The sequence below is a fragment of the Condylura cristata genome, unplaced genomic scaffold, assembly GCF_000260355.1.
Source record: "Condylura cristata isolate star-nosed mole 26May11 unplaced genomic scaffold, ConCri1.0 scaffold00023, whole genome shotgun sequence".
NCBI lineage: Eukaryota > Metazoa > Chordata > Mammalia > Eulipotyphla > Talpidae > Condylura > Condylura cristata.
The window spans coordinates 7,791,664-7,816,429 of record NW_004567124.1 but is presented as its reverse complement, the minus strand read 5'-3'; the positions used below and the strand labels follow the sequence as shown (position 1 = coordinate 7,816,429).

Here is a 24,766-nt window from a genome sequence, read left to right as displayed (position 1 = left end):
GGAGGGTCAACTCAAGGCACATCTCTTTCATCCAGGTTGGCAGGAGTGGGGATGGTTTGTTTAGGCCAATAACTGTCCTCTGGAAATGTCGATAGTTGTTAAGGAACAGGAAACACTGAAAACCAGCTAACAGACTTCACGTTGCTGCTTGGGACCTTAGTAGCCTAGAGTAGTTGAGTGTATAGATGGGATGAAAGCAGTGTGTCCCTGTAGTGGCTCTTGGTGTCTATTTAAAGACATGTTCAGCTAGCTCAGTGTGTTATTTGGGTGTCAGTTTAAAGGCTGCTTATTTAGGTTGACCTTCCCTGATTAAATGTCCCAAACTGAGCAAGCTTCTAGTTTTGTTATAGTACCCTACTTGTTTTCTCTGTACTCTGGTAACTGGATTATAAGCTCTGTGAAAGCAGGACCACATGTTTCATTCTCTACTATACTCTCAATTCTTGACATATGGTGAGCACTCAGGAAAACTGTGTAGACTCCTGACTGATCTGAGGGAGGCACTGAGTACTGGCATCAGACCACCTAATGTGTTCCCAGTCATCCAGTCTTGGGAATAGCATGAAGCAGCATGGCACTGGCCCACTGGAAGCTTGGAGAGGAGTCTTACCCAAGCTTGTGCTTATTGATGTTAAAATTCCTAGCTAAGCACTAACACATGGCTGCGGAACCTTCCCTTGCTCAGTCCTTCCCTGGCATAGCTGCTGGGAGAGCCAGCCTGAGGGCTACTGTGCTCTTCCCCAATGCCCCCAACCCATCCCCACAGGCTGCTTTTGACCAACGCATGAAGACATGGCAGCGCTGGCAAGATGCTCAGGCCACACTGCAGAAGAAGCGAGAGGCTGAGGCTCGGCTGCTATGGGCCAATAAGCCTGACAAGCTGCAACAAGCCAAGGATGAAATTGTAGAGGTGAGGTTCCCCAAGATAGCCTGATATGTCTTGGGACCTGAATGTGCCTGGGACCCATCCCTCTCAGATGCCCCAAACCCCATAGATCAGGCCAGAGAGCTGATCCAATCTTAAGGACCGTATCTGCTGAGGAAGTCTCAACTTGGGCCTTGACCCTCCTCTTTTCTACCCATTTTACCCAGACTTGCCAGATCAGAATTGCTCCAGGAGTGATCCTGGCTAGGTCTTTCAAAAGTCTCCGGATGATTCAGCTAGACCCCCTGGTCTGAGGTAAATTTCCTTCTCTGGTGTTCTCAGCTCTGCTGATGAGAACCTAGTTGGAAGTTCTGGAATACTAGAACTTTCTTGGAGACCAGCGTTGTCCTGAGGCATATGGCATTTCTTTCCATCCAAGCTTGGAAGTGGCTTTCCATTGGATGCCGACCTATTTGCTGAATCTCCACATGATAGCTGATTTTACCCAGAGGGATAGGCACACATAATGACCCATTGGGATCTCAGGTATACAATAGCTGTCCAAAGGTAGAGGCTTAACAATGACTCCATAACATTGTGATCCTTTCCTTCCTATTTTCTTCCCAGTGGGAGTCTCGAGTAACTCAGTATGAAAGGGACTTTGAAAGAATTTCAACTGTGGTCCGAAAAGAAGTGATACGATTTGAGGTGAGATGGAAATTGTACTTCTCATGTAGGCTATACAGTTTGGTTTAGGAATGTGGAGCAGAGAGACAGGTAGAGATGCCAATGACATGGTGGACTTAAATGTGTGTGTGTGTGTGTGTGTGTGTACACGGAGGGGGCAGGAGCTGCTGAACACAGCAGTTAGATACAAATCTTGCAACTGCCAATACCCTCAGGTCCCTGTCCTTTTCCCTCAACTCCCACCCTCCAAGAAAGCCTTGCAGAGCTTGGGCAGAGGCTACTGGGTTGGAAATTGCACAATTTCAGAAGCTTATTCTGCTTTCTGAGACTGTGTGCTGACCTTGGTCAGCAGTGAACATCTCCATGCTGTCAAGAGGGAAAGGCATGATGATCTAGATGGTCAGTATAGAATCCTGTCTCCTACAGAAAGAGAAATCAAAGGACTTCAAAAACCACGTGATCAAGTACCTTGAGACACTCCTGTATTCACAGCAGCAGGTATGTCAGTTGTGCGTGACTTTTTTCCTCTACTGCCTGCTCCAAAGAGCAGCTACCTGCCTGGGGCTTTGGTGACAGGCTGGGCCCTGCTGTACTCCATACTGTACTGTACTGTAATCGTATAGTAGGTACAGCAGGCCCTGTTGCTCTGACATGGAACATCCAGCATAGTCTTTTGCTAAATAGGATTGTCCTGACCTTACGGTGAACAAGGTTTTAAGAACAAGCCCTGATTCTGCTTCCAGTGACAACACCTAATCCTGAGATCCCAGGATTAGGGGATAATGACCCCCATTGTAAAGAGCTAACTGAGGTAGGCAAAATTGTAGCCCCCACAGAACTGTCATGGGACAGAACCAGGATTATCTTCAGAGACTGCCCTTGCACTTAATGCTGCCCCTAAGTCTAGAGAGAGATACGGGCAGTGTGGCCAACTGGCTAATCTGTCTCCAGGCGCGCTGTTGGCTTTTTTCCCTCAGTTCAGACCTTTCTCTGGATGACTGAGAGTGCCCTGACTATATTTGCTCCCCACCCCAGACTTAGCTTCTGTACTAGATGAGGGCACCTGCTTACTGTCCCCACTTCTCTGCAGCTGGCAAAGTACTGGGAAGCCTTCCTACCTGAGGCAAAGGCCATCTCCTAATGGACCAAGGACACCAGAGCCCACCTGCCTGACGCTGCCTTTTTATACACTGTCCACTTCCACCCCTGCTGGACCCCAGTGATGCATCCTGCCTAGCCTGGACTCCACCCTTTGCTCCTTGCCCCACAACCAAGTTGTCCCAGTCACTCTAACCATTACTTCATGTAGCTTCTATATATATTTTCTTACCTGAGAGAATAGTTTCTTGCTTTAAGCGGAAGACCTACAATAGGTGGTGGAATTATGAGATTGGGTGGAGTATTGATATAAATATATAAATACAAATGTATATTTTTCAGGATGTGGTTAGGAACTGGGAATAACGTTTTCTGTTACTCCTGATGGTGCCATGAAAAGATTGTGTAATAAAATATTTTTAAATCAGGTCACATGACTCAGAATGGTGGTGCTTTTCCCTTCAGGTTGGGGAGCATTTGGGAAGCAGGTCTGCAGTATGCCTAAACAAGAAACTGCCCAGATGCAGGATTTTCTCTCCACTGGGGTTCACAAACTTTTGCTGCTATTTCCCTATAGAATAGGGATTTCTTTCTTTTTTTAATTTTTCATTAAATGACCTTTCTCTGTTTATTTGTTCACAGTATAGGATTTCTATCCTCAGGTGCAATCACCAGTTTTCCCATCCCCCAAAGTCCCCACAGTTCTCTACCATAGTCCATTGTGCTTCCTTCCCCATATTTCTTTTTCTTTGTCTGCCTGATCTGAGGGTATCTATTTAATTCATGCCCCTTCAGGAGAAAAGTATGGTTTTTATATTTTGACATTTTTAAAAGAACAGGTTTACTAGGAAAAGGAAGGGAGAAGCAGCTTGCACAGATACACATGGGCAGAAAGAGCTGTCTGAGGAAAAAAATTTTAAAAGACATCTCTTGTAGGGGCAAAACTGAGTCTTTTACAAAGGAGATAGACTTTCTCTTTTCTTTCTTTCCTGTTTCCTTAAAATGTACAGGGCTCTCTCTGTCATGCCTTTTGAAAGCAAAGTCTCATGTTCTGAACTATTTTGCAACCATCTACGCATCCTTGGTGGAATGGTTTATGTCAGGTGCAAAGGACTGATAGGGACTTAACGCTTTCTCCCCCTAGACACCAGAGCCAGGACTGTGCCACTAGATAAGGGCACCCAAGAAGTCCTAAACCTCTAGAGGTTTTAAGGAGCTTTACTGTCTGTGCTCAGGAGAGAACATGCGAACAAGAGGCCCTGAGTGTGTCCAAAGATGGGGGACGGGGGTGTCTCTGTGCTGCTGCTGGGAGTCCCGAGTCCCCGATGCATCCTTGCCAGCTTCCCCTCAGCTGTGTCCACAGCTGCTCAGGCTCACTGGCCAGTGGGAATGCCAAGTTGCTCAGTAGGGCAGCTGGCTCACTGCCTGCCATGGGAACCTAATTACTCTCAGGCCCGCTGCCTCTGCTTCAGACTCTCCAGAACCACTGTTGCACTCTTGGTGGGTGGTTAAGGTTTGTGGAGAGAGAGCCTGAGGCACAAGAACATGGGAAATAGCTCAGATGTCCAGTACATGCATCTGAGTGGGTGGGGCGGGGGAGGGGGGGGATGATTAATGCTGGCAAGTTTTTTTTTTTTCCTTCAATTTTTTCTTAGAAAAAATCATTTTTTTCCTTATCCACATTATCCTTATCACCACCTTTGATTTTATCCTTCCAGTAGTTTGCATAGTGGTAATATACATACAAAGTGTTTTGTATCCTGCTTTTATCCTTACCGCTATATATGTATATATTTTTTCTACACTGTTATATATTCACAAACATTATTTGTAAGGCTATATAATTTTAAAGCTTTCATAAAGTAACTGTACCATAATTCTTATTCATCCCTTGTTGTTGGCTTCTTGGTTTGATAACATTTTAAATTTTAATGATACCAAGTTTATAGAAAAGTTAAGGAGTATCACAAAGAAGCCCTATATTTCCTTAACCCAAATTTACCAAGTGTTTACATTTTACCTTATCTGGTTTATGACTAGTGATTTGCCACTTATTTACTTATTGTGTTTTCTGAATTATTTGAGAATAAGCTGCAGACATTGTATATACTACCTTCACCCAGGAAACTTCAGTATCCATTTCCTTAAGAACAAGGACATTCTCTCATAACTTAAATATAAACACAGTTAACAAGTTGAGGAAGTTTTAACACTGATAGATATAATATTGTCTAACCCATGGTCCATATTTAAGTCATGTTAATTTTCTTAGTAATGTCCTTTATAGTGATTCTCTTTTTCCTGGGACAGGGTCATGTGTCAGATTACATATGTTTCTTTTGATCTAGAAGTATTTATCAACCTTTGCCTTTCTTTATCTTGACATTTTTTAAAGAATACAGGCCAGGTATTTTGTAGAATGTTCCACAACTTGGATTGGTCTTGTGATTCCACATGACTAGGACAGGAATGTCACTGACATGAAGTGTCCTCAGTAGTTCGTAAGTTTGCAAATAATGTTGGTCAATGTTGCTGTTAACTCTGATCACATAGTTAAGATCCTGTGATGTCTGCCAGTCTTCTCCATTTAAACTTACTATTTACCCCTTTGTAACTAACAGTTACTTATGGGGAGATTCTTTGAGTTCATGAGTTTTGTTCTTCATCCAATGTGGTTATCTAATTCATAATTTTTTTTTTCCTATGGTTGACATTCTACTGCTGAAGAAAATCAAGCATCTTTTTTCCTCATATATATTAGTCCACTTTATCATTTGGATAAAGAACTACTATTTTACTCAAAGATGCATGGCATTGCTTTGATTAATTTTGATTCTTAAATTGCCCCAAATATCCAGCAGGCCCCTGTGTTTTTAACATCTTCATTTTTTAAACTCTTTCTTACTGCCTAGTATAATAAATATTCCAGGCTTATATCTTCCCTGGGAGTCTTGGTTCCTTTTAATGGAGAATCATATTAAGCCAAAAGATGAGTTCTAAGTGTGCTTATTGGTACAGTAGCATCATTACTTCTGGGCTTTCAGCACACAGAGCAAAGAAATAAACTTATATGGAAATACTGAGAGAGATGGCACAAAGAATTCAATATTAAAATCACGAGTTCAGACTAGTACTTCCAGACAAGCCCAACAAGATTTATTCTAGTCTTCTCCCTTTTTATATTTGTTTAACTCCCCTCCAAAGAGACTTCATTTAAAAATTTTCTCCTTTGTTATATTCCCTCTATTGATTATCTTGATATAGAAGTCCATCCAAAGAGATGGACTTTCCTCTGGTTTCAGAACTTCTTAGCCTCCTGCATTCCAAGACTGACAGGGTAAGATATCTGCGGGGCCAAAGCATTTTTGTTATGTCCCCGGAAATCAAGATAGCCAGTTGTAGTTAAGAACATCGAACTAAATGCTAGGCAGGGAATGCTATCACAAACAACAGAGTCATTCTACCTGGAAACTTAGGAGGAAGAAATCTGTAGGGAAGGGGATGCTAGAACTGTTTAAGGGTGAAGAGGCATGTGCTCCTGCTGCTGGGATATTCTGCCTCTGTCTCCCTGCAGTGAGAGGGAGGTGCATGCAGGGAAATTTAAGTGGCAGTGTGGCCAGAATCAAGTCAGTAGATGGTCACTGAGAGTGAGGAGTAGAAGCTGGATCACACGGTGCCTGATGAGACTTGTGGGGGACGTAGAACATGACCTTGTATGTGTGGGGAACAACTGAAGGGACTTAAGAAATGGCCTGATCACATTTGTGATTTAGACATATCAGAGTACTGGAGGCAGGAGATGACCAGACTCCCGCACCAGCTGGACAGCCGAGACAGCAGTAATAGAGTTGGGCCTCAAGGGTGAGTCTGGGAGGTGGAGATGGAACCATTGGGACCAGGTCACTGAGAGGCCTGAGGGTGGTTGCTACCATGACCCACAGGTTTCTGGCTTAAGTTTCAGGATAGACAGTGCATTACCTCATGACAGAGGTAATGCAGGAGACAGAAATGGTTTGGAGCAAGAAGGAAGTGAAGTAGAGGGGCAGTGTGTTTAGATGGTGGTGGGAAAAGGTCCTCTGGATGGGAAAGGAGGCTGGTGTTTAAAGATGGGGAAATAGAGAGTAAAGGAGGCTTTGTTTTATTTAAAGGTGAGTCGACTTCCACAGTTTAATAAACTTCAGAGGAGAGGAAGGGAATAGTCACCAGAGCCTGTCTGGGAGCAAATGGAGTCCCAAGCATAGGAGGAGGGAACCTCACTGCTGGGCTCAGGAAGACAAGGGAGTGAGGGGGCAGATAAAGCTGTCTCAAATAGGGATATCTTCCTTACCTAGCTTGAGTCAGGTGGTTCAGAGGAAAGGATGGGAAATAAGCCTATACTTCCCCTGCTTCTCCTGGGGTTATTTCCCCTAAGAATCTCTGGGCTCCAGAATCTGATGATGAAGATTCAGAATGGAGAAACCCCAGTGACAAAAGAAATGAAAAGAAATGAGAGGAATTACGGTTTACAGATAGATACTTGTAACTTTGAGCTCCTTCTGGAAGATTTTCATTCTGAATGCAGCCTGCAGCTGAAAAACCTGAAGAAAACCTTTGCAAAAACTCAAATTTTAAGTAGGGAGAGCAGATCTGCTGGGAACTAGACCAGGGTCTGGTGGAGGAGAAAGCACTCTTGGGGAAAAGGAGTGCCCTTTGCTGAGTGTTCTGAAGATTCATGTGAGCTTGAAAACCATGGATCTTTAGGGACATTGGGCCTTAGAGTATTGTGAATTTGCCTATCTGTTCTCAGTCCCAGGGAACAGGAAGACAGGGAAGATAATGGTGATCCCTCTCCAGAGTGAAGGACATGTACCTGACTGAGGCTTGGTCTGAGTCACTGATTAAATTCTCTGCCCTGTGTTTGGGTAGTCAAGCTGGAGCTAAGTTAGAAATAGACAAGGACAACTCAGCCCTGTCTTTGCCCCCCAGGATGGTCTAGACATCATCTGCCAATGTCTTGTGATGCCAGGTCTGTGGTTTTCTGTTGTCTTTCTGCCAAACTCTCTTAATTGGTATGTCTTTATAACTCCATGGCCCCCAGCAAAGACTCAGGCTCAAAATAGGTGTCCAGTAGATAGCTGTTGAGTGGTTTCTAATGGCAGACTCTGCCACCTGACACACACAGCCACCTGTGAAAGGACCCAGGTCTCCTTTTCCCTGTTTAAGCCCTGGCGCTTCATCACAGTGCTGACACCTCATAGAAACTGACCCAAATGTGCTTTTCCTTTGGCCTCGGAGCCTTGGTGGTGGTGGGCTTTCCCCCTGCAGCAGCCTTTCTCAGCTCCCTTCCCTCTCAGTCTCAGAAGGGCACCTCTCTGAAACAGGCCACTGTCCACGGTGGGGGTGGGAGTGTAACAGAGATGGAAGGTACTGGCCAACATGTGAGAACAATCACTGGGGCTTCCCATAGACGCTTTTGGAAACCAAGTTCATGAAGAATGCTATGTCAAGGTACCCATCATAGTATTGCTTACAGTTATAAAACTGACATTCTGTACATACAACAGGAAGGGATTAAATGAATTATGGTACATTATACAACTGGATCTTATACAGCCATTGGAGGTGATGTATTCATTGACTAGGAAAACGATTTTTTGCAAGAAAAAGTAGGCTGAGAGTACATGTATGGCATGGTCCATGTTTATGTAAAGTTATGTAAATATGGAAACAATGTTGATTGAATTGTTAACTGATTACCTCTAGGGATGAAATTTTGCATTATTTAAAATTTTTATACCATTTTGTGTTGCTTGGAAGTTCTATGTATTTTTATAATCATAAAAATTAAATAAAACTATTTTCATTATGGGGAAATAACCCAGTGCATCCTTTGAGGTCTACGTTATATGTACATCCTCTGGGAAGCTTCCTTTGACCCCTGCCTAACCCACCCCACACTGGAAGGGAAGCCCTGGCTGGCCTGTAACTCTTGGCAGGCACTGCCTTTGTCCTCCTAAACTCTGCTCTTTCTCAACCATGTGATACCACAGATGAGCTCACTCACTTCCCAGAGCCAGGGACTGCGCTTCAGCTCTGGTGAAGATTGATATACAAGCCTGCGGACCTGGCAGAGGGGGGTGGTTTACAAGAAATTCAGGAATTGGGCCTCACCTGGAGTTTAGTCGGACTTGCTGTGGATGGCAGGATTGGTGCTCAGTGCCCCAGGTGGGACCTGAGGGCTGAGAGGTAATAGGGGCTACCACCTAGCCCCGGGTAGGCCTCCGCCCCTTTCCCTCATTTGTTATGGAAATACTCCCCTGTAGTGATAAGAGGATCAGAAAGCACCCCTCCCTCCACCTACCTGAGACTTGTTCTGAGGAAACTAGCAGCTCAGCCTCCATGCAATGCAGTTTGGGTCCAGGAAAAACCCCATAGAAAAAACCTTGTTCCAGCTGAGAGGACCTTTCCCTAAAGGGATGTGACGATTGTTTCCAAATGACTGCCCATCCTACTTTAGTGCACTCAGCTTCCTCTTCCACTATGAGTGACAGCAGTGATGACTGCAGAGCCTCACAGCAGCTCTCCCCACAGCCTCAGAGGCAGTGTCTCCCGAAGAAAGGGATGCAGCACCTTAGCAGCCAGGAGCATGTGCTGGACAGAGTCCAGACTGCCCCTAACAGTGCCTTGCAACTAACACAACCTAATAATTAGGGTTGCCACATGTTAAACCAACTACTCTGTATCATGTGCTCAGGCTTCGTAACCTCTCTAATCCAGCCCCATGGCCTTGCCAGGTGGCCACTATAATGTACAGTAAAGATGGAAGCTTAGAGACCCTACACAGCTTTCCCAAGGTCACGCCTATGAGCTAAGACTTGAACCCAAATTGCTTGACCAAGTTGTCTACCAAGCATCCTCCCACCCCACGCCACAACCCTGCCAGGAATTGATAAGAAGATCCTAACCTGTGGAAGTTCTCTAAAATCCATGCTATTGTGGCCTGTTAAGAATGTTCCCCATCTCTATTGTGGGGTGTCTGAGCGTCTCTAACCCCTGTCAAAGATGCCTGCCCCAGACTTGCAGTGTGGCCCACCCTGGAGCAGGAGCAGAAGCTGGAAGGCAGCTTGGTGAGTAGTTGGAAACTGTTCATGACAGAAACTGAAAACTCCACTTGCTGAAAAACCACAGCACCCAGGGCTAGAGTGGGAGGTGGGGGCACTTCCGTTCCAGACCTCCAGGCCTGGGGCTGCATGCATCTGGCCTTTGGCCTGACTTTGCTGTCCCTCAGTTCTTATTCCCACAGATCTTTTCATGATACACCCCTGTGACATGAGGTTATGTCTTTGTTCCTTGAATCCCAGTGCTGGGCATATCGGATGGGTGGATTGGTTAGTTCACTGACATATGCATTCAAGAGGTCTAAGTTCTTGCGCCAGAAAAATCTCCCTGAAAAACTGTACTTCCTTGGATGCCAGGTGGCTGGGGTGGCCTCTGCCAGTCCCTCTGCCTCAGCCTGGGTCATGTGGTCTGAAGCAGAAGAGCTACTTTGTTGGGGAGATCCTAGGTGAGAAAATGCTGGCTGCTAGAGCCTGCTTGTCCCTAACTTTGCTCTCGGGGCTGGGGCCGGACATGCTTGTCAGAAGTGTCTTCCTAACATGGGCCTCTCCAGGGCCTGTTTCTCCTCACACCTCAGTATGCACCCATAAAATGAATTTAGACTAGCTGGATAATTTGAATTGTTTTAGTAGCAGAACCAGTTTTCCACATCTATACCAAAGTGCAATATTCAAAACATAAAATGTTTATGTTTCATAAACATTTTATTATTTCAAATTTATAAGCTATACCTATTTAAAAGGTGGTCATTAAGACCCACATAGCACAGCAGACCTCTCCTGACTTACCCACTGCTCTCCCCTCTGAATTTCAGTCATTCTGTTTGTTCTGTTCCACACTCTGGTGGATCCACTCCCCCACCCCAACATACCTCTGACCTGTACCCCAGTTCCTGAATGCATAAATAAATGAAAGTTTTTAAAGGCAGTCATTAAAACCCCCTGAGTCTGTGAGGATGAACAGGATAGTTGCCAGTTTACACCAACCTCTGCTTTCCATTTATTTTCCACCAACACCCCCATTTATTCTTTTACTCTTTTTTTGGTGGCACAATATTAAGAAAATCAGGAAAATCCAAGTCAGAGTTAGTGTTTGAAATAGTAGTTTTCTTCTAAGCTAACCTTGCAATCTGGATACTAAAAGAAAAATAGTAGTTTGTTTTATTGTTTCCAAAATTAATCACTGATATTAATTAGGATGAACCACGTGTAATCGTCAGTGTCCCACCACAGGGACCTAAAAAACAGTAAGTTTGTGTAATGCAAATAAGAACAGCTAACATTTATTCTCTGCATGCCAGACCACAGGCTCTTCTATAGCATGAGTCATTCAATGACACCTCTCCAGTGTGCAGATAAGGGCGGGTCTACGGTTGCCCAGGGAACCTGGGTTTGGCCTCTCAGGCCCAACCTGGCTATGGGAACCTGGGTCGCTGGACCCCCTCTGAGCAGGAGAAGAATAAGCTTCTGTGCCCCTGGCGCCACTGTGCCCCAAGAGCTGTTTGTTTTCTTAACGGGGTTAACCAAACCTGAGCAGCAGCGTCTGCAGGCAGCAGAAGTCCTGCCAGTGAAAGGGGCTTTGTGTAGTCTTAGCAGAGTGGGAAGGCTTGCAGGCAGCCACAGGAACAGGATGTGTGTGTATTGAGAGGCATCTTTGTCCCCAATCTTTCCTGCTCCTGCTCTAGCCTTGTCCTCATCTCTAGTCTCCATGCAGTGGATGGGTGTGACCTGCTCCCTGGCAGAGCTGCCATAGGAGTCATGAGACAGGTGTGAGCAGTGCATTCCCCAACTAGCAGCATTCACAGGGAACTTGTGCAAAACACACTATCAGGCAACACGCCAGGTCCCTGCATTCAGAACATGAGGATCATGGGCCCTATAGATGGCGATGCCCACTGAAGTTGGGCAACTACTGCTCTATAATCTGACATGGAAATACCCAGACCAAAAAAATACTACCAACTAGTACTTTAACTTTTGGCCCTCCCTGGTGGCACAATGGGCTGAAGCTCAGCACTGCAAGCTGGCTGCAGAAGCCAGCCACTTCAGTTTGATTCTGATCCTCAGCCCCTGGAGTGATCCACTTCTTTCTGGGCCGGGTCAGACCTCTCCTGACTGGCCCGCTGCTCCCCACAGCAGTGTACTTCCTCAATCTGCTTGTTCTGCTCCCCATTCTATCTCTGGTGAATCCACTCACAACCCCTGCACCTCTGGCCCGCACCCCAGTTATACATAAATAAATCTATAAAGGAATGAACGAACAAATAAATAAATACACAAACAAACAAAATAATAAAGTAACTTTCATTCAGAAACTTGGGGAACAAATTCAAATGTTAAAATTATGCCATCAAGCAACTGATTGATTCTAACCTTAGGTCATTTTGACGGCCTCCACACCCATTGCCTAGAGTCTGGAACTTAGCATGATGTTCATAAACTGAGCTGGCTGATGCTTAAAATGTACACAAAATAAGCTTTTCCTTTAACCATAACAATTCGGACAATCATGTCATGTGTTCCTCTTTATAAGATAACAGGCTCCATTGCTTGTTTTACCTGCCCACAGATAACCCTTAAATATCTCTATGAACCATCACTCATGAACCCTGTGGACTAGGAACTACAGACTTACTGTCAGATGCTGTGTAAATCAGTTGCATCAGATCTCCCTGCACAACTGGTGATGGCAATCCATTGACTCCAGGGTTATCAGGACACCTGAAAATTCAACAGATTATTAAAGTGGACAACAATCTACAAAAAGGGAGAGAATGTGTGTGGGGGGTGGAGGGGCTACATGTGCAGCTAGGAAGAGAAGTCCTGGAGGCCTTCCTCTGAGACCCCCTGGCAAGCACTGCTGCCTTCCTGTCTCTCTCCCAGCACACACACACACACACACACACACACACACACACACACACACACGTTCTCTGCTGGTTTTCCCCATTCATTCATATCTTTCAATGAACATAATTTTTTGGCACCATGGAGCCAAACACTGGACTGGACAGGCCAGGTCCCTGGCCTGATGGGCTGTGTCCAGGGCAGAGTTGGGGAAACCAAGGGAGACACACGATAAAGGAACAGTACTCCTGTTTGGAATAAGAGCATAGATAGTAATGCACTAGGGTAATATGATGGAGGTCAGGAAGGAAGGCCTCTTTGAGGATGTTTTAGGCTTAGAATTGGAAGAGAAGTCCACCAGGGGAAGAGCCAGAGAGTCCTTCCAGCAAGAGGAAACCACAAGTACTGAGACTGTCACAAGAAAGAGCTTGCTAGATTTGAAGAACTGGAAGGTCACTGTGTCTAGAGTCTAATGTAGGAAATGAGATGTGACTTGGAGGCCAAGGAGTGAAAGAGGCGTCATTTAGAACTTTGTAGATTTTGGTGAGGGAGTGGGTTTTGTCCTCAGTGCAGTAAAAGGTGTTTTTTTTTTTTATTTATTTATGCATGCAGAACTGGGGTACAGGCCAGAGGTGCAGGGTTGGTGGGAGGCTTCACCAGAGAAAGAAAGGGGATTGAACTGCTGAAGTGGCCTTAGCTTCTTAGTGCTGTGCTTTAACCCGCCGCGCCATAGGGGAGGGCCTGAGTGGAAGGTTTTAAGCAGATACTGTGACAGCTTGTGGTGCTAGGTATAAAAGGGGCCTTACGTGAGGGAGGAAGGAAAGGAAAACAGATCCTTTAGGTGGGTGGTAGTAGAGAGGAATGCTCATTAGGATGGGTGACCCAAAAATCTAGAAGGTCTGAGGATCCTAGGAGATAGCAGGAGCAGGGGAGCCCTGCAGGTAAAAGGAGTTGGGTCCCCTTAATGATGGGCACTAGGGGAGGAAATGAAACCCCAGCACTTCCGCTCATGTTGGTCCATTTCCCTTCCAGAGGACCACAACAGGATCTGGTAAGACTTACTGATTCTGGAGCTCATATGAGAAGAAGTTTGGGGGAAGAAAGTATGGGATGCAGTGTTGGTGACACCACCTGCCCCCTTTTGGGGTCCTCTCAGTTTCCTTCTGAGTGTAAGGTGAGAATGGAGATTTTCTGTTCCATCTCAGACGCTCCCCTGCACTAGTGGGGGAGGGGTGAGTCCATTGTTTCCTACCCCCAAAGACAGTCTCTGCTTCTTCCAGCCCACCAGAAGGCCCTCAACTAGGTGTGACTTCTTAGAGGCTGAGGGATGGGGCCCTGGGAGCTGGGGTATGAAAGTTATGGACTGAATCCTGCCACATACCAGGGAAGACCCTGCCGGGAAAGAGGTGGGCAAGAGAGACCAAGTGCTACCACCCAGCATGTTTTCCCCCATTCGTGGCCCTGTACACCATCACCACCCACCTACGCTGCAGGACAGGCACTGCCTGCCAGCTGCCACTTCGTCTCACCTGCTGTGCTAAGGGTTTAACACAGATCCTTTCATTCCATTTTCATACACTCCAGTGGGAAAAGAGTATTCCAATTTTGCAAACAAGCGTGAAAATTAAAGAATACGTAATCTGGTCCCAAAGTGAAGCTGCCTCTTCCGAGCAAACTGGGCCTGAAAGTGGATAGGGCTGAAAGAATGGATAAAAAAAAAAAAAAAAATGGAGAGAACAGTGGATGCTGGAGCGCTTCACCCAGCGCTGCCAGGATTCAAGCTAAACCTGAAGAAAACGGTGGTAGAGGCGCGGCCCCGGAGAAGTGTGAGGAGCTGAGGCGCCTCAGAACGGCCCCCGCGGGGGCCTATGGCCGGTCCGCCCGCCCCAGCTCAGAGCCCACAGGCCCCAGTCCCTAGTTGAAGCTCAACAAAGAACAGGTGAAAATTTGAGTCGCCCGCCTTCCCGGCATCAGCGGGTGCTCAGTAAATATTTGACAAGTGGGCGCTCAGTAAATATCAAGACTCCGCGCCGAAAGGTCCCCACACGGGCGGCGGCCTTTAGAGGCCCGGGGACGGCGCCGGCTCCCACAGCCCAATCAGCCCCTCACAGGACCCCGCGGGGCTGGGGAACGCCCGGGGGCGGGGCCGGGGGCGGGGCCGGGGCGGGGCCGGGTCTGGGGACCGAGCCCGCCGAGCTTCGACTCCCCAGCGTCCCGCGAGGAGGGGCAGGCACCTGGATGCTGGAAGTTCACATCCCGTCGGTGGGGCCCGAGGCCGAGGGGCCCGGGCAGAGTTCTGAGAAAGGCCGCATGGTGAGCGGGAGCACTGGGTGGGAGGGCGCGGGCCCCCGCCAGATTTCCCTGCGCCCAGGGCAAAGGGGACCAGGTGTTCCCGGCTGGGGCCCCGGAGCGCGGCGGGCCAGGTTATCGGGGGACAGCTTGCGTAGGGTCTTGGGCGGCTGGGCTTTGCTAGTCCCCGGGACGAGGTCCATGTTCAGGAGAGGGGAGCGGAGCAGCGGGCGGGTCCGCCAGCCCGCCCCAGTGTGTGGGGATCGTGGGAGGGTCCCGGAGCGCGGAGGTCCTCCAGGCCGCTTTGTACAAGCCTTCGAGCGCGGGAGGGTGGGTGCGCCGGGGGGCTGGTCCTCACGCGCCCGGGGCCGCTGCCCGCGCCCGCAGGTGTTCCGAGTGGAGGTGCTGTGCCGCGGGCGCAGACACACGGTGCAGAGGCGCTACAGCGAGTTCCACGCGCTGCACAAGCGGGTGAGGCCGTGCGGATCACTCACTGACCCCCGCCCAGCTCCTGCCAGGCCTCTGGGAAGCAGGCAGAAGAGCTGGGCTTCCAGTCCGGGCCATCCCCATTACCACTTCTGTCCCCGAGGGAAGGGTTTCTGGTCCTGGGTAGGGACCCCCGGCGCGCTGCCGGGAGGGCTCAAGTCCCAGCCCCACTGCCCTTAAGCCAGAGTGACCGGCCTCCTGTCAGGCTGCTGGAAATGTTGGGACTTCTCTGGCTCCTACCATCAATCACCCTGGTCTTATCTGAGCAGAACTTTCAGAAGTGGAGTTGGGGAAAGGTGACCAGATAGGGTGGGACTGGGGAGAGCTCCCTTGGTTAGGATGAAGTAAGATTTGGGGCCCAGTTGCTATGCTGTGACCCCACCGCGGTAACCTACTGGCAGATCAAGAAACTGTACAAAGTGCCCGACTTCCCATCCAAACGCCTGCCCAATTGGAGAACCAGAGGATTGGAACAGAGGAGGCAGGGCTTGGAGGCCTATATCCAGGTGAGCATGGGTCAGCTGGGTTGCACTCAAACTGCTGGACTAGGGGTGTAATCCAGAGTTAAAGGAACCTGGGAAGGGCCCACATTTTGAGCATGTTATTTTCTACCCAAGCATCAGTTTTCTACAGAGGGTTGGGTCCAAATAACCCCACTCAGGATCGATAGGATTGAAAGAGGTAACCAGAGTGCAGGTTAAGTGTTCCCTGTTGAATGAAAGCTAGTTTTCTCCCTCTCCAACGTGGGATCTTGATCCTCCTGAAGGAGATGAAGGTGAGGACCCAAATTTGCCCAGATCTCTTCACAGTGAGGCTGATGACAGGCTTGGCTGACTTCTTGGGTAGTCACGCAGAACACTTTGCTTTAATGCTCTCCTCTTGCTGTTTTGTAGCTTGTCTTCATTTTGGAAGGACCCTGCATTTTCACTTTGCACTGTGTGATATGCATCACCATAGTTGGGTCTGATTATGGGTGTCCTGTCTTCCTTTCCAGGGTGTCCTATACATGAACCAGGATGTGCCTAAGGAGCTGCTGGAATTCTTGAATCTTCGTCACTTCCCCTCAGACCCCAAGGCCAGCAGCTGGTGGTAAGCACCTTCAGGGACCATGACTTGGCACAGTGTTGGGGAGGACAGGATCTCACCTCTGCCAGACCCTCACCTGGTGCTTCTTTGAAGACGTGATCTCCTTTGTCAGTTTTCTTGACCTTGGTGAGGGGGTTGTTTACTGGATAGTTTGGTTACCCTAGCTGCCTCCAGGAACTGAGCTTGTTACAAATAGAAACAGTGGTCTCCTGGGAGGTGAAATTTTGGGCCTCTTTGTCTCCACCCCTTCCTCACAGTTCCCCCACCCTCCCCAAGCACTCACAACCTCTCTCTTCTTTTCAGCCCCCTGGGGGAGTTCCTGCCTAGCGACAGCAGGCAAGTCAAAGCTCAGCCAGCACCCAGCTCCTGCTGCCCCCTGGTGGCCATATACCAGGAGCCAGGCCTACAGCCTCTGGCCTGTCCCTGTGGCCCAGGTTCTCCTGTTGGTGCCTCTCCACACACTTCCCACTCTTTTGGGTCTGTGGTGATGTCAATCCCTACCCTCTTCTCTAAAGTTCAAGCCCCTTTTTCCTTCTAGCTCTCACCTGCAACATAGGCCTGTCATCAGTTTCTGCATGGATCCCTACATTTGCACCCCTTCTCAAGGTGAGAGTGCCTCTGACCTAGAATCCGTATTTAGGACCCATGAAGTGGGGAGAGGGGAGACTTAACCACCACTCTTAGCTCCCAGGCAGCACCTCCTTTCTGCGTCCCTCATGCCATACCTGCCCTGCGCAAACCACCCCACAACCTGCATCAAGTTTTCCCCTAGAGAACAGTCATGGTGAAATAAGCCTACTCTCCACTCCTCAGCAGCTTGGCTTTGATCCAGGTCAGGGGGTCAGTTATCTGCTGCCTTGGCAAGGGTTCCTGGTCCCAAGGGGGCTGGACCTGGGTACCTTAAGAAGCTGCAGGCCAGAGGCCAGGCCCATTTTCTGCAGCCCACCACCTCTTCTTTTCCTTCTATCCCACAGAGCTTCTGCCCAACATGGTGGTAAACGGCGTGCTCCAAGGCCTCTACAGCTTTAGCACCTGCCCAGCTCAAGTCCAGCCACAGACTCCCTATCACACTGTTTCTTTGCCACCAATACCTTGACCAGTCCAGAGGCCTTTGGGCCACCTGCCAGGGAAGTCACATGCCTCAGTGCTATGAGCCCCATGTAAGGGACATAGCTGCAGTTTCCTTTGGCCCAGGATTTACCTGAGGCTCAAACTCAGGTGTACTCAGTAGCTAGGGGTGGCTGAACCCCTGTGCTTAGGGCAGAGATGATAGCACTAAGAAGTGAGAGAAAAGGAGACATCAAATTAAGCAGGCTGTGAAAGTATGGGTGTATTTCATAACTAGGAAGAAGGGGGCAAATAAAAGTTGAGTCACAGTAACAGGTAAAACTTAGAAGGGGCAAAAGCTGTTTGACCTTTTGTGTGTAGCATCTGGGGCAGAATTCAAGCTGGAGGCCAAGGAGGGGTAGGCCCCCGTTGCCCCTGGAATCCTAGATGTGCTGGGACACAGAACTGGGGAGGGCGCTATAGCCCCAAGAACCTAGCCCTGACACAGGTTTTTAAAAAAAAACCCACCTTTTATTTTTTATTGGGCAGCATTGGTAGGAGTTTGTTACAAAACTGGGCCGGTGGTCCCATGGAATGTGAGGGAAGGGGTCCACTCCATCAGAGGCCAGCACTCGAGCCCAGGCAGCACGGAGCCCTGTGGCGGGCTGTCTTCACTCCCAGAGGGGTAACAGGGCTGCAAGGACAGTCGCTCAAAGGGAACAGGTCCCTGGGGCCTTACTCCTTGGCAATGGCGAAGGGCTTCTCCACCTCGATCTTGCCACAGTCTGCGATGGTTACATCCTTCAGTGGCTTGTCCCGACCATCTGTCTTAGTGCTTTCCACCTTCCGTACTATCTCCTGGGAAGGAAAAACAGAAGCAGAAGGTGAGGGGTCAAGCCCCAGAGTATGGCTGGGGAAAGCCAAGACCCCAAGTAACGAAGCAAACCCGAGGCAGAGAGACTCTACTGGATCCAAGACCATTTTAGCCAGGGCAGGGAGAACCGAGCTTAGACTAGAGGCTACAGCAGTTCTGCTCCTCTTAAGTATGAGCCAGGTTGGGCCAAAAACGGGGCAGAGAAAGAGGGTGGCTGGAGTCATGGGATGCATGAGGCTGTGGGGTGCCCAGAAGGGGTACCTGCAGCTGTGTAGCCTCTGCTGTCTCCTGGAAGCATTTAGAATTTGGCAGGTCTACAGAAGCAGGCTGTTTGTTTTTGATGCCTCCAGGTGTACAGCCACAAACTCTGGTGGGAATCTGTGAGTTTACTTTTGGGAAGTGGTGCCCTAAAGGTGGAGCCCTGAATCTGCGCCAGGTGCCTGGTGAGAGGTGCCAGGTGCAGCCTTTGTCTCCTGACTCACCATGCCCTCTAGAACTTTGCCGAACACGACGTGCTTGCCATCAAGCCACGCTGTCTTGACTGTTGTGATAAAGAACTGAGAGCCATTGGTGTCTTTGCCTGCATTGGCCATGCTCACCCAGCCGGGCCCGTAGTGTTTCAGCTTGAAGTTCTCGTCGGGGAACCGTTCACCGTAGATGCTCTTACCTGGGAGGAAAGAGAGCAGGTTGGGGAAGCTGGGTCAACTCAAAACAAACAGATCTTGGGGTAAGAATTCCAGAACCTCAACCTGGCCAGGCTCAAATGGATTACCAAGATATAAAAGCTTCTTCCACCCTCTGGTTCTGGAACCAAACCACGGTGACACAGTGGATACAAGTCCAGGGTAATTTAGTGAACAACTCACTTGATGGGTTACTTTGAGAATATAGTTTTATGGCTTCTAAGTAAAGTACATTTAACATAAGATGTCCTTGCTATGGTCTGAGAGGCCTGCCAAAGAGACATTACTGGTGGAGAGAGGTGCTGGGCAGGATGCATTGTGGGGTGGGATTAAGAATGCTCCAGAAAAGGAGGGTTGCTGGGGTCGAACAGCTTTTCTTCCAAGAGAACAAGACACTGAAATAACTAGAAAGCAGGAGATGAGTGGGGAAGGGCAGGGAGAGGCAGAAAAGGAGCTGAGGGGTTTCACTTGGGTTCGAGAGTCAAGAGCCCCTTATCAGTGAATTAACAGAAAATAAAAGGTGGCTATAAATGTGTAACGTGTATGTCTGTGTGGGGTGTGGAATTGGGCCACATGACAAAAGGAGCCAGATGTCCTAACCAATTCCCAAAGCTGGCCCCAGGAGGAATACCCTACTCCTCTCTTTTGCAAACCCTGGAAGAGGTGCATTAAGTGATAAACTAAAGGCCTGAGAGACCCAGACATGCAAGTCATTTTCATTTTGTTCTATCCATCACCTTTCAAACTTAATTGCATATGGAACTTTTCCTCCTCGATACACCTAATGAGCACCTATTTTGTGCTTCCAGGGAATGGAAGCAGTTTAGAAAATTATCTTGGACTGATAGGAATCAGGCATATTTTTTTCATGGTGTGATAAATGGAAAGATCAAAAACTAAGAACTACGAGACCTGGGCCTCCCTTGTGGTGCAAGGGTCTAAGTCTCAGCACTATCAAGCTATCGGTGGAGTTCAATCCTGGCCAGGGAGCTGACCCACATGGCATGGCAGACTTCTCCTGACCCACCTGCTGCTGCCCTCAGCAGTATACTGCACCCGTCTGCTCCCCCTTTCACTCCCACCTGGAAGGAAACTGTCAGGCAACCATTCCTGGCCAGGATGCTTGCTAGAGCCTCTTTTGACTCTCCTTTGTAAATCTCAACTAACTGCATGATTTCAATTAATGTGGCTATCCAGAAAATCCTGAAATCTACATCCTTAACTCCAGCTGTTTCCCAAAAATACAAGGAGTTCCGAACTTAAACGGATGGTTCTTCACTTGAAACTCAACACCTTTTTCTCTAGGCTTCAACTAATTCTTTTTTGATGTTTACCCTCTGCACATTGTCAATGTCCCCACCCCCATCTTCCATTCATCCTTTATTTCCATTCCTGCATGAGCCGCTTCTGAACCACTGCAGAAACAGCTAATGCTGATGGTGCTGACAGCATGAGGCAGACAAATGTGCCAAGCAGTTTACACATAGGAAAATCACACTGTTTCAAAGATGAACAAACTGAGGCACAGAAAAGTTAAAGTACCCCAGCTAGGACGTGCAGGGCTGGGATTCTAACCCAAGTGGTCTGCCTGTTGAATCTCCGTTTATCCACTAGGCCATCCTTTCCTGGGGTTTGCACGGTGCTCCCCAGAGAGCCACACTACACTAATCCCCCCCCATCTGCCTTGCTCCTGTCTCTACAGTATTTTCTCCCATGCTCCTTTGCAGTTGGTCACCCTCTCTCAGGTCTGTGCTGATCGTCACTGCCTGCAGGACCCAGGCCACCACTCTGGGCTCCTGGTGTGTGACCCAGTCACCAGACTCCATTCTGGGCTCTCAGTGTGTGTTTCTAGTCCCCAGACTCCACCTCTGGCCAAGACCAAAGTGGGATTCACACCTTAACCCTACCTCTTCGTTCCCCATTCACATTCTCCCCAGCCAGGACGCATCTCGCTCCTTCCCCGTATTCACAAGGATCACATTCACCTCCAGGACAATTGCCCGAAGTGACTCATTTGCTTGTGAGCATGCACAAACAGCTGACAACCCTGAGCACTTAGCGTGTGCCATCACTTCACACTCAAGATCTCACCTGGCCCTCACAGCACACACAACTCTTACCAACCTCACAGGAAGGAAACAGAAGGACTCACCCAAAGTCAACAAAGCAAAAAAGTGGCAGCCATGGGTCTCACCCAACTGTGACTCCTGAATACTGTGATTTGTCTGTTTCGCTCCAATGTGCTGCTATTTAGTTCTTAAATCTTATGATATCACTTGGATTTCAGTGTTTTCTCTTAGTTCTTTCCACTGAATAACACACGTGAGCCTAATCCTTAAAGCTGTTTTGTGACCCATTTGTGAATTTTCAGGTTTTGGAAGGGTGAAGGAATTATTTTGTGTCCTTATCAGCCGCCAGAGCCTGGCCCACTAAATACTCATTGATAGGTGAGCTGCAGCCATGGTTTAAGAGACGGCAAGCTGCACACCTGAGAGTGGGGTGACTATGGTCAGTTCAGGGTGTGTGTTGGTCTGTCCTAGTGTACATGTGAAGCAGAGGCAAGACTCAGCTTTTGTATTGTCTATGGTGGGAAAGTACTGCGGACCAACTCTCCAACCCTCCTCATGGCTTTCATGGTGGCTCACCCAGACGATGTTACGCTACCACAGGTTTCAGCCTGCTATCCTCAGGTGCAGTGAGAAAAGTCACTGCTGGAGGCATGGGTCAGTAGGTCCAGCTAGACAAGATCCTTTTATGTCCCCCTCCACTTTAGCTTGTGTCCCCTGTACAAAGAAAGGTGTACTTGGTCTCAAGGCAGATGACAGGCCTGCCTCTGGAGGTGAGGAAGAGCCTTGTTTATCCAGCATAGTCCAGCCCTTCAGACAGAACCTCTACCCAGACCTGGGGTTACCTCCAGTGCCATCTCCCCGGGTGAAGTCTCCACCCTGGATCATGAAGTCCTTGATTACACGATGGAATTTGCTGTCTTTGTAGCCAAATCCTTTCTAAAAAATAAGGATGAGAAGGTGGGAAGGTATTATGGGGTAGCAGATGGAAAAGTAATAATCCCTGCAGGAACCCCATGCACAAAAACAGCTCACACCAAGAGACACTACTGCCAGCCAGTTTCAGACACTACTACTGAGTGCACAGCTACGAAAGGCCAGGCACGGATCACACAGGTCCGGAAAAGGCTGAGACTCCACATTCTCTGCCTTTATGCAATTCCTTTGTATTTTATAAGAACGGATGTAAGAAAAAATGTCCCCAACTTCTCCCAAAGGGTGACACACTGACCCAATATGAAGTTAGAAAACAAACTTTCTTAAATGGGGCATCTGACTCTTAAGAATAAACTCTGCTTCAAGGAGCACAAATGTTTCCATAGATATGTTCTCTTTGGTTGCTGCAAGGTCTTAAAGATGAATTTTTTTCTCAATGCAGAAGTTATGATAATCCTGAGCTCCCAGTATCATAGGATGGGTGAGCCAACCATACTCACCATTTTGCTTTCTGAGGTGAATACCTCTGTCTTGGCCACTTACCTCTCCTGTAGCTAAAGCCACAAAATTATCCACTGTTTTTGGAACAGTCTTTCCAAAGAGTCCGATGACCACCCGGCCTATATCTTCATCTCCAATACGCAAGTCAAAGTACACCTGAGGAGAAAGATCATTTTAACTTGGCATCTTTGCGGGTGGGAGTGATGGTGGTGTTGCTAGAGAAGGGTGGGACCCAAGATGCTATCCTAAGGTTAGGAGAGAAAACAGTCCTATTTTGAGAGCAGTGGTTCTGAAGAGGTTGACAAAAACAACAACAACAAAAAAAACAAAACTAGGAAAATTTAATAATTTTCCTGGAAAATGTTTACACTCTCCTTAGACTTCAGGATAGCAATCTTTGCTGTGAATAAGTAAGGGTTCCAGGTTCTAGAAATGAACACAAAAATGAGCATAATAAAGTGGTGCCTAACCTAACCAGCACGTTTAAAACTAATTGCCGTGCCCAAAATTTGGCTAAGTAGACGTGATTTTTCACCGTTTCCCCAGCACAGCGGGTCAACTGCAAAAAGGCTGCTGAAGCTGAGAGTGCCGGTCCCAGCTGGGCCACCAGGGCAGGGCCTGGGGAAGAAGGGGAGGATGGGGGGGGGGGGGTCGTTCTCTGAATGGGGGCGGCCGTCCCCAGGTCACCGCTAGGAGCCTAGCGAGGGGCTGAGCCAAAGACAAGGACGCCCAGGTCCGAGCTCCTGAAGCCCAGCGGCGCCGAGGCAGGACCCCAGGCCTCGCCAGGAAAGTGGGAGAGGGGGAGGCCGGACCTTGACGGTGACTTTGGGGCCCTTCTTCTTCTCATCAGCCGCAGAGGGGCCTGGCAACAACAGGAAGAAGACAGAGCCCACGATGACGGCGGCGACGAAAAGCACCTTCATGTTCCTCTCCGACAGGCGCAGCATCCACGGGAGAAGCGAGAGCGGCCGGGAAGCCGAGAGCCGGAAGAGGGTGGGGACGCGGCGGCGTGGCCAGCGGCGCCGACTAAGAGCAGCCGTGAGGGGAGGCCGGGGCTTCTGCCCAGCTCCTCGCCGTACACGGGCCTCATTTCCCCCCTCTGAATTGGCGTCTGGTGGTAGGTGCCGCCGGGGGGCGGAGCCCGGCTGGCCTTGGGGCGGGCGGAGACGCGGGCTCGTGGGTGGCTGCCACGTTAGTGCGGCCTAATTGGCTCCCCGGTTTGTCAATGCCCATCCACGGGCAGGGGGTCAGCGAAGGCGGAGCCTCCTCAAAGAGCACGGAGATTGGGCTGCTGAAGAGACTACAAACCCCAGCATGCATAGCGGCAGGTGCCGCGCTGCACGTTCGTGGAAGTCTTTGGCGGGTCTTGGTAGGCACTTCGTTAGAAACTCCCTCGAGAGGGGCGAAGGGCGTTTGTCGTCATCTGTTGGACCATTCTAGCATGAGTCACCACCAAGCTGGGTGTAAGTGTGGCAGCTTACAAAAACTCAGGGTGTTTATATTTACCCGGAGTATGACCTTACTCAGCTGTTTAACGCGTCCTGCAAATCTTACTTCAAAAACCACTGTTTTTTTTTAAACCTTCGTCCCTGTCACTTTATTATCCAGTTTTCTCTCCTTTGTATGATCTTATTGTTTACTGCTGTAAGAGTCAATGTACACTTTATTGTATCCTTTGATTCTTAACATGCTTACCTGTTTCCCCAAGTAACTACAGTGTGTGTGTGTATGTGTGTGTGTGTGTGTGTGTCCAAGGGACTGTATTGTACTTAATTTGTATACAGCTATCCCAACACGGCTGTAGAGCTCAGTGCTCCAACAATATTGGTTAGCACTGAGGTGGGAAATACATCCGAACTCCTAGAAACCTTCAGAAACATCCTATCAGTCATCTGATACCACCAAAGTACTATTTCAGATTTTCATGCCCAAACTTGGTGGTGTTCCAGTCTACAATATATATTTCAATACTGGGAATCTTGAACACCAGAAAAGTTACATCCATTTTTTCCCCTAGAATTTGAAGCTATGTGTGCTGTTATTAAATGTCTTTAAAACTGATTTTCCTTTAAAAATTATTTGTGCATCCAAAAACACTGATTGGAAAAGATACCTGCACCTCCATGTTTATTGCTGCTTTATTTACAATTGGAAAAACATGGAAGCAGCCCAAATGCCCAAAAGTAGATGACTGGATTAAAAAGATG

General features: G+C 48.4%; 3 protein-coding genes across 4 annotated transcripts in view; 2 read left to right on the top strand and 1 right to left on the bottom strand.

Moving 5' to 3' along the window:
- SNX1 (sorting nexin 1) overlaps nucleotides 1-3,496 on the top strand; it is a 31,665-nt gene extending 28,169 nt beyond the window's left edge. The window contains exons 12-15 of one of the 2 annotated variants that reach the window (XM_012728770.1): nucleotides 767-910; nucleotides 1,493-1,573; nucleotides 1,979-2,050; nucleotides 3,116-3,496. In XM_012728770.1, the coding sequence (XP_012584224.1) occupies nucleotides 767-910; nucleotides 1,493-1,573; nucleotides 1,979-2,050; nucleotides 3,116-3,232 (414 nt within the window). In that variant the 3' untranslated portion in view covers nucleotides 3,233-3,496. Of the gene's footprint in view, nucleotides 1-766; nucleotides 911-1,492; nucleotides 1,574-1,978; nucleotides 2,051-2,642; nucleotides 3,080-3,115 lie in introns of those variants that run through there. The other variant, XM_004687692.1, reaches the window with a different exon arrangement.
- Nucleotides 3,497-14,825: 11,329 nt separating this feature from the next.
- On the top strand, nucleotides 14,826-17,548 carry SNX22 (sorting nexin 22). Its single transcript, XM_004687520.2, has 7 exons — nucleotides 14,826-14,904; nucleotides 15,268-15,351; nucleotides 15,768-15,872; nucleotides 16,361-16,455; nucleotides 16,756-16,788; nucleotides 16,991-17,058; nucleotides 17,427-17,548. The coding sequence occupies exons 1-7, from the start codon at nucleotides 14,830-14,832 to the stop codon at nucleotides 17,546-17,548; spliced, it is 582 nt and encodes a 193-aa protein (XP_004687577.1). The 5' UTR covers nucleotides 14,826-14,829.
- A 460-nt stretch (nucleotides 17,549-18,008) lies between these two features.
- On the bottom strand, nucleotides 18,009-23,552 carry PPIB (peptidylprolyl isomerase B (cyclophilin B)). The gene is made up of 5 exons (XM_004687691.2): nucleotides 23,372-23,552; nucleotides 22,602-22,715; nucleotides 21,968-22,061; nucleotides 18,856-19,040; nucleotides 18,009-18,357 (listed from the first exon to the last, which is right to left on the bottom strand). Exons 1-5 carry the CDS (start codon nucleotides 23,504-23,506, stop codon nucleotides 18,235-18,237), a joined length of 651 nt encoding a protein of 216 aa, XP_004687748.1. The 5' UTR covers nucleotides 23,507-23,552; the 3' UTR covers nucleotides 18,009-18,234.
- Nucleotides 23,553-24,766: the final 1,214 nt, after the last annotated feature.

What these genes read in the sequence shown, in the direction of transcription:
- SNX22 (XM_004687520.2), top strand. Translation starts at nt 14,830, where the DNA reads ATGCTGGAAGTTCACATCCCGTCGGTGGGGCCCGAGGCCGAGGGGCCC. An exon ending in GCTTGGAGGCCTATATCCAG is followed by an intron (nt 15,873 to 16,360) that starts GTGAGCATGGGT and finishes CTTCCTTTCCAG; the next exon opens with GGTGTCCTATACATGAACCA. An exon ending in TTCCTGCCTAGCGACAGCAG is followed by an intron (nt 16,789 to 16,990) that starts GCAAGTCAAAGC and finishes TTTTCCTTCTAG; the next exon opens with CTCTCACCTGCAACATAGGC.
- PPIB (XM_004687691.2), bottom strand. Translation starts at nt 23,506, where the DNA reads ATGCTGCGCCTGTCGGAGAGGAACATGAAGGTGCTTTTCGTCGCCGCC. An exon ending in TGGCTTTAGCTACAGGAGAG is followed by an intron (nt 22,062 to 22,601) that starts GTAAGTGGCCAA and finishes CTTATTTTTTAG; the next exon opens with AAAGGATTTGGCTACAAAGA. An exon ending in GCAAAGTTCTAGAGGGCATG is followed by an intron (nt 18,358 to 18,855) that starts GTGAGTCAGGAG and finishes TTTCCTTCCCAG; the next exon opens with GAGATAGTACGGAAGGTGGA.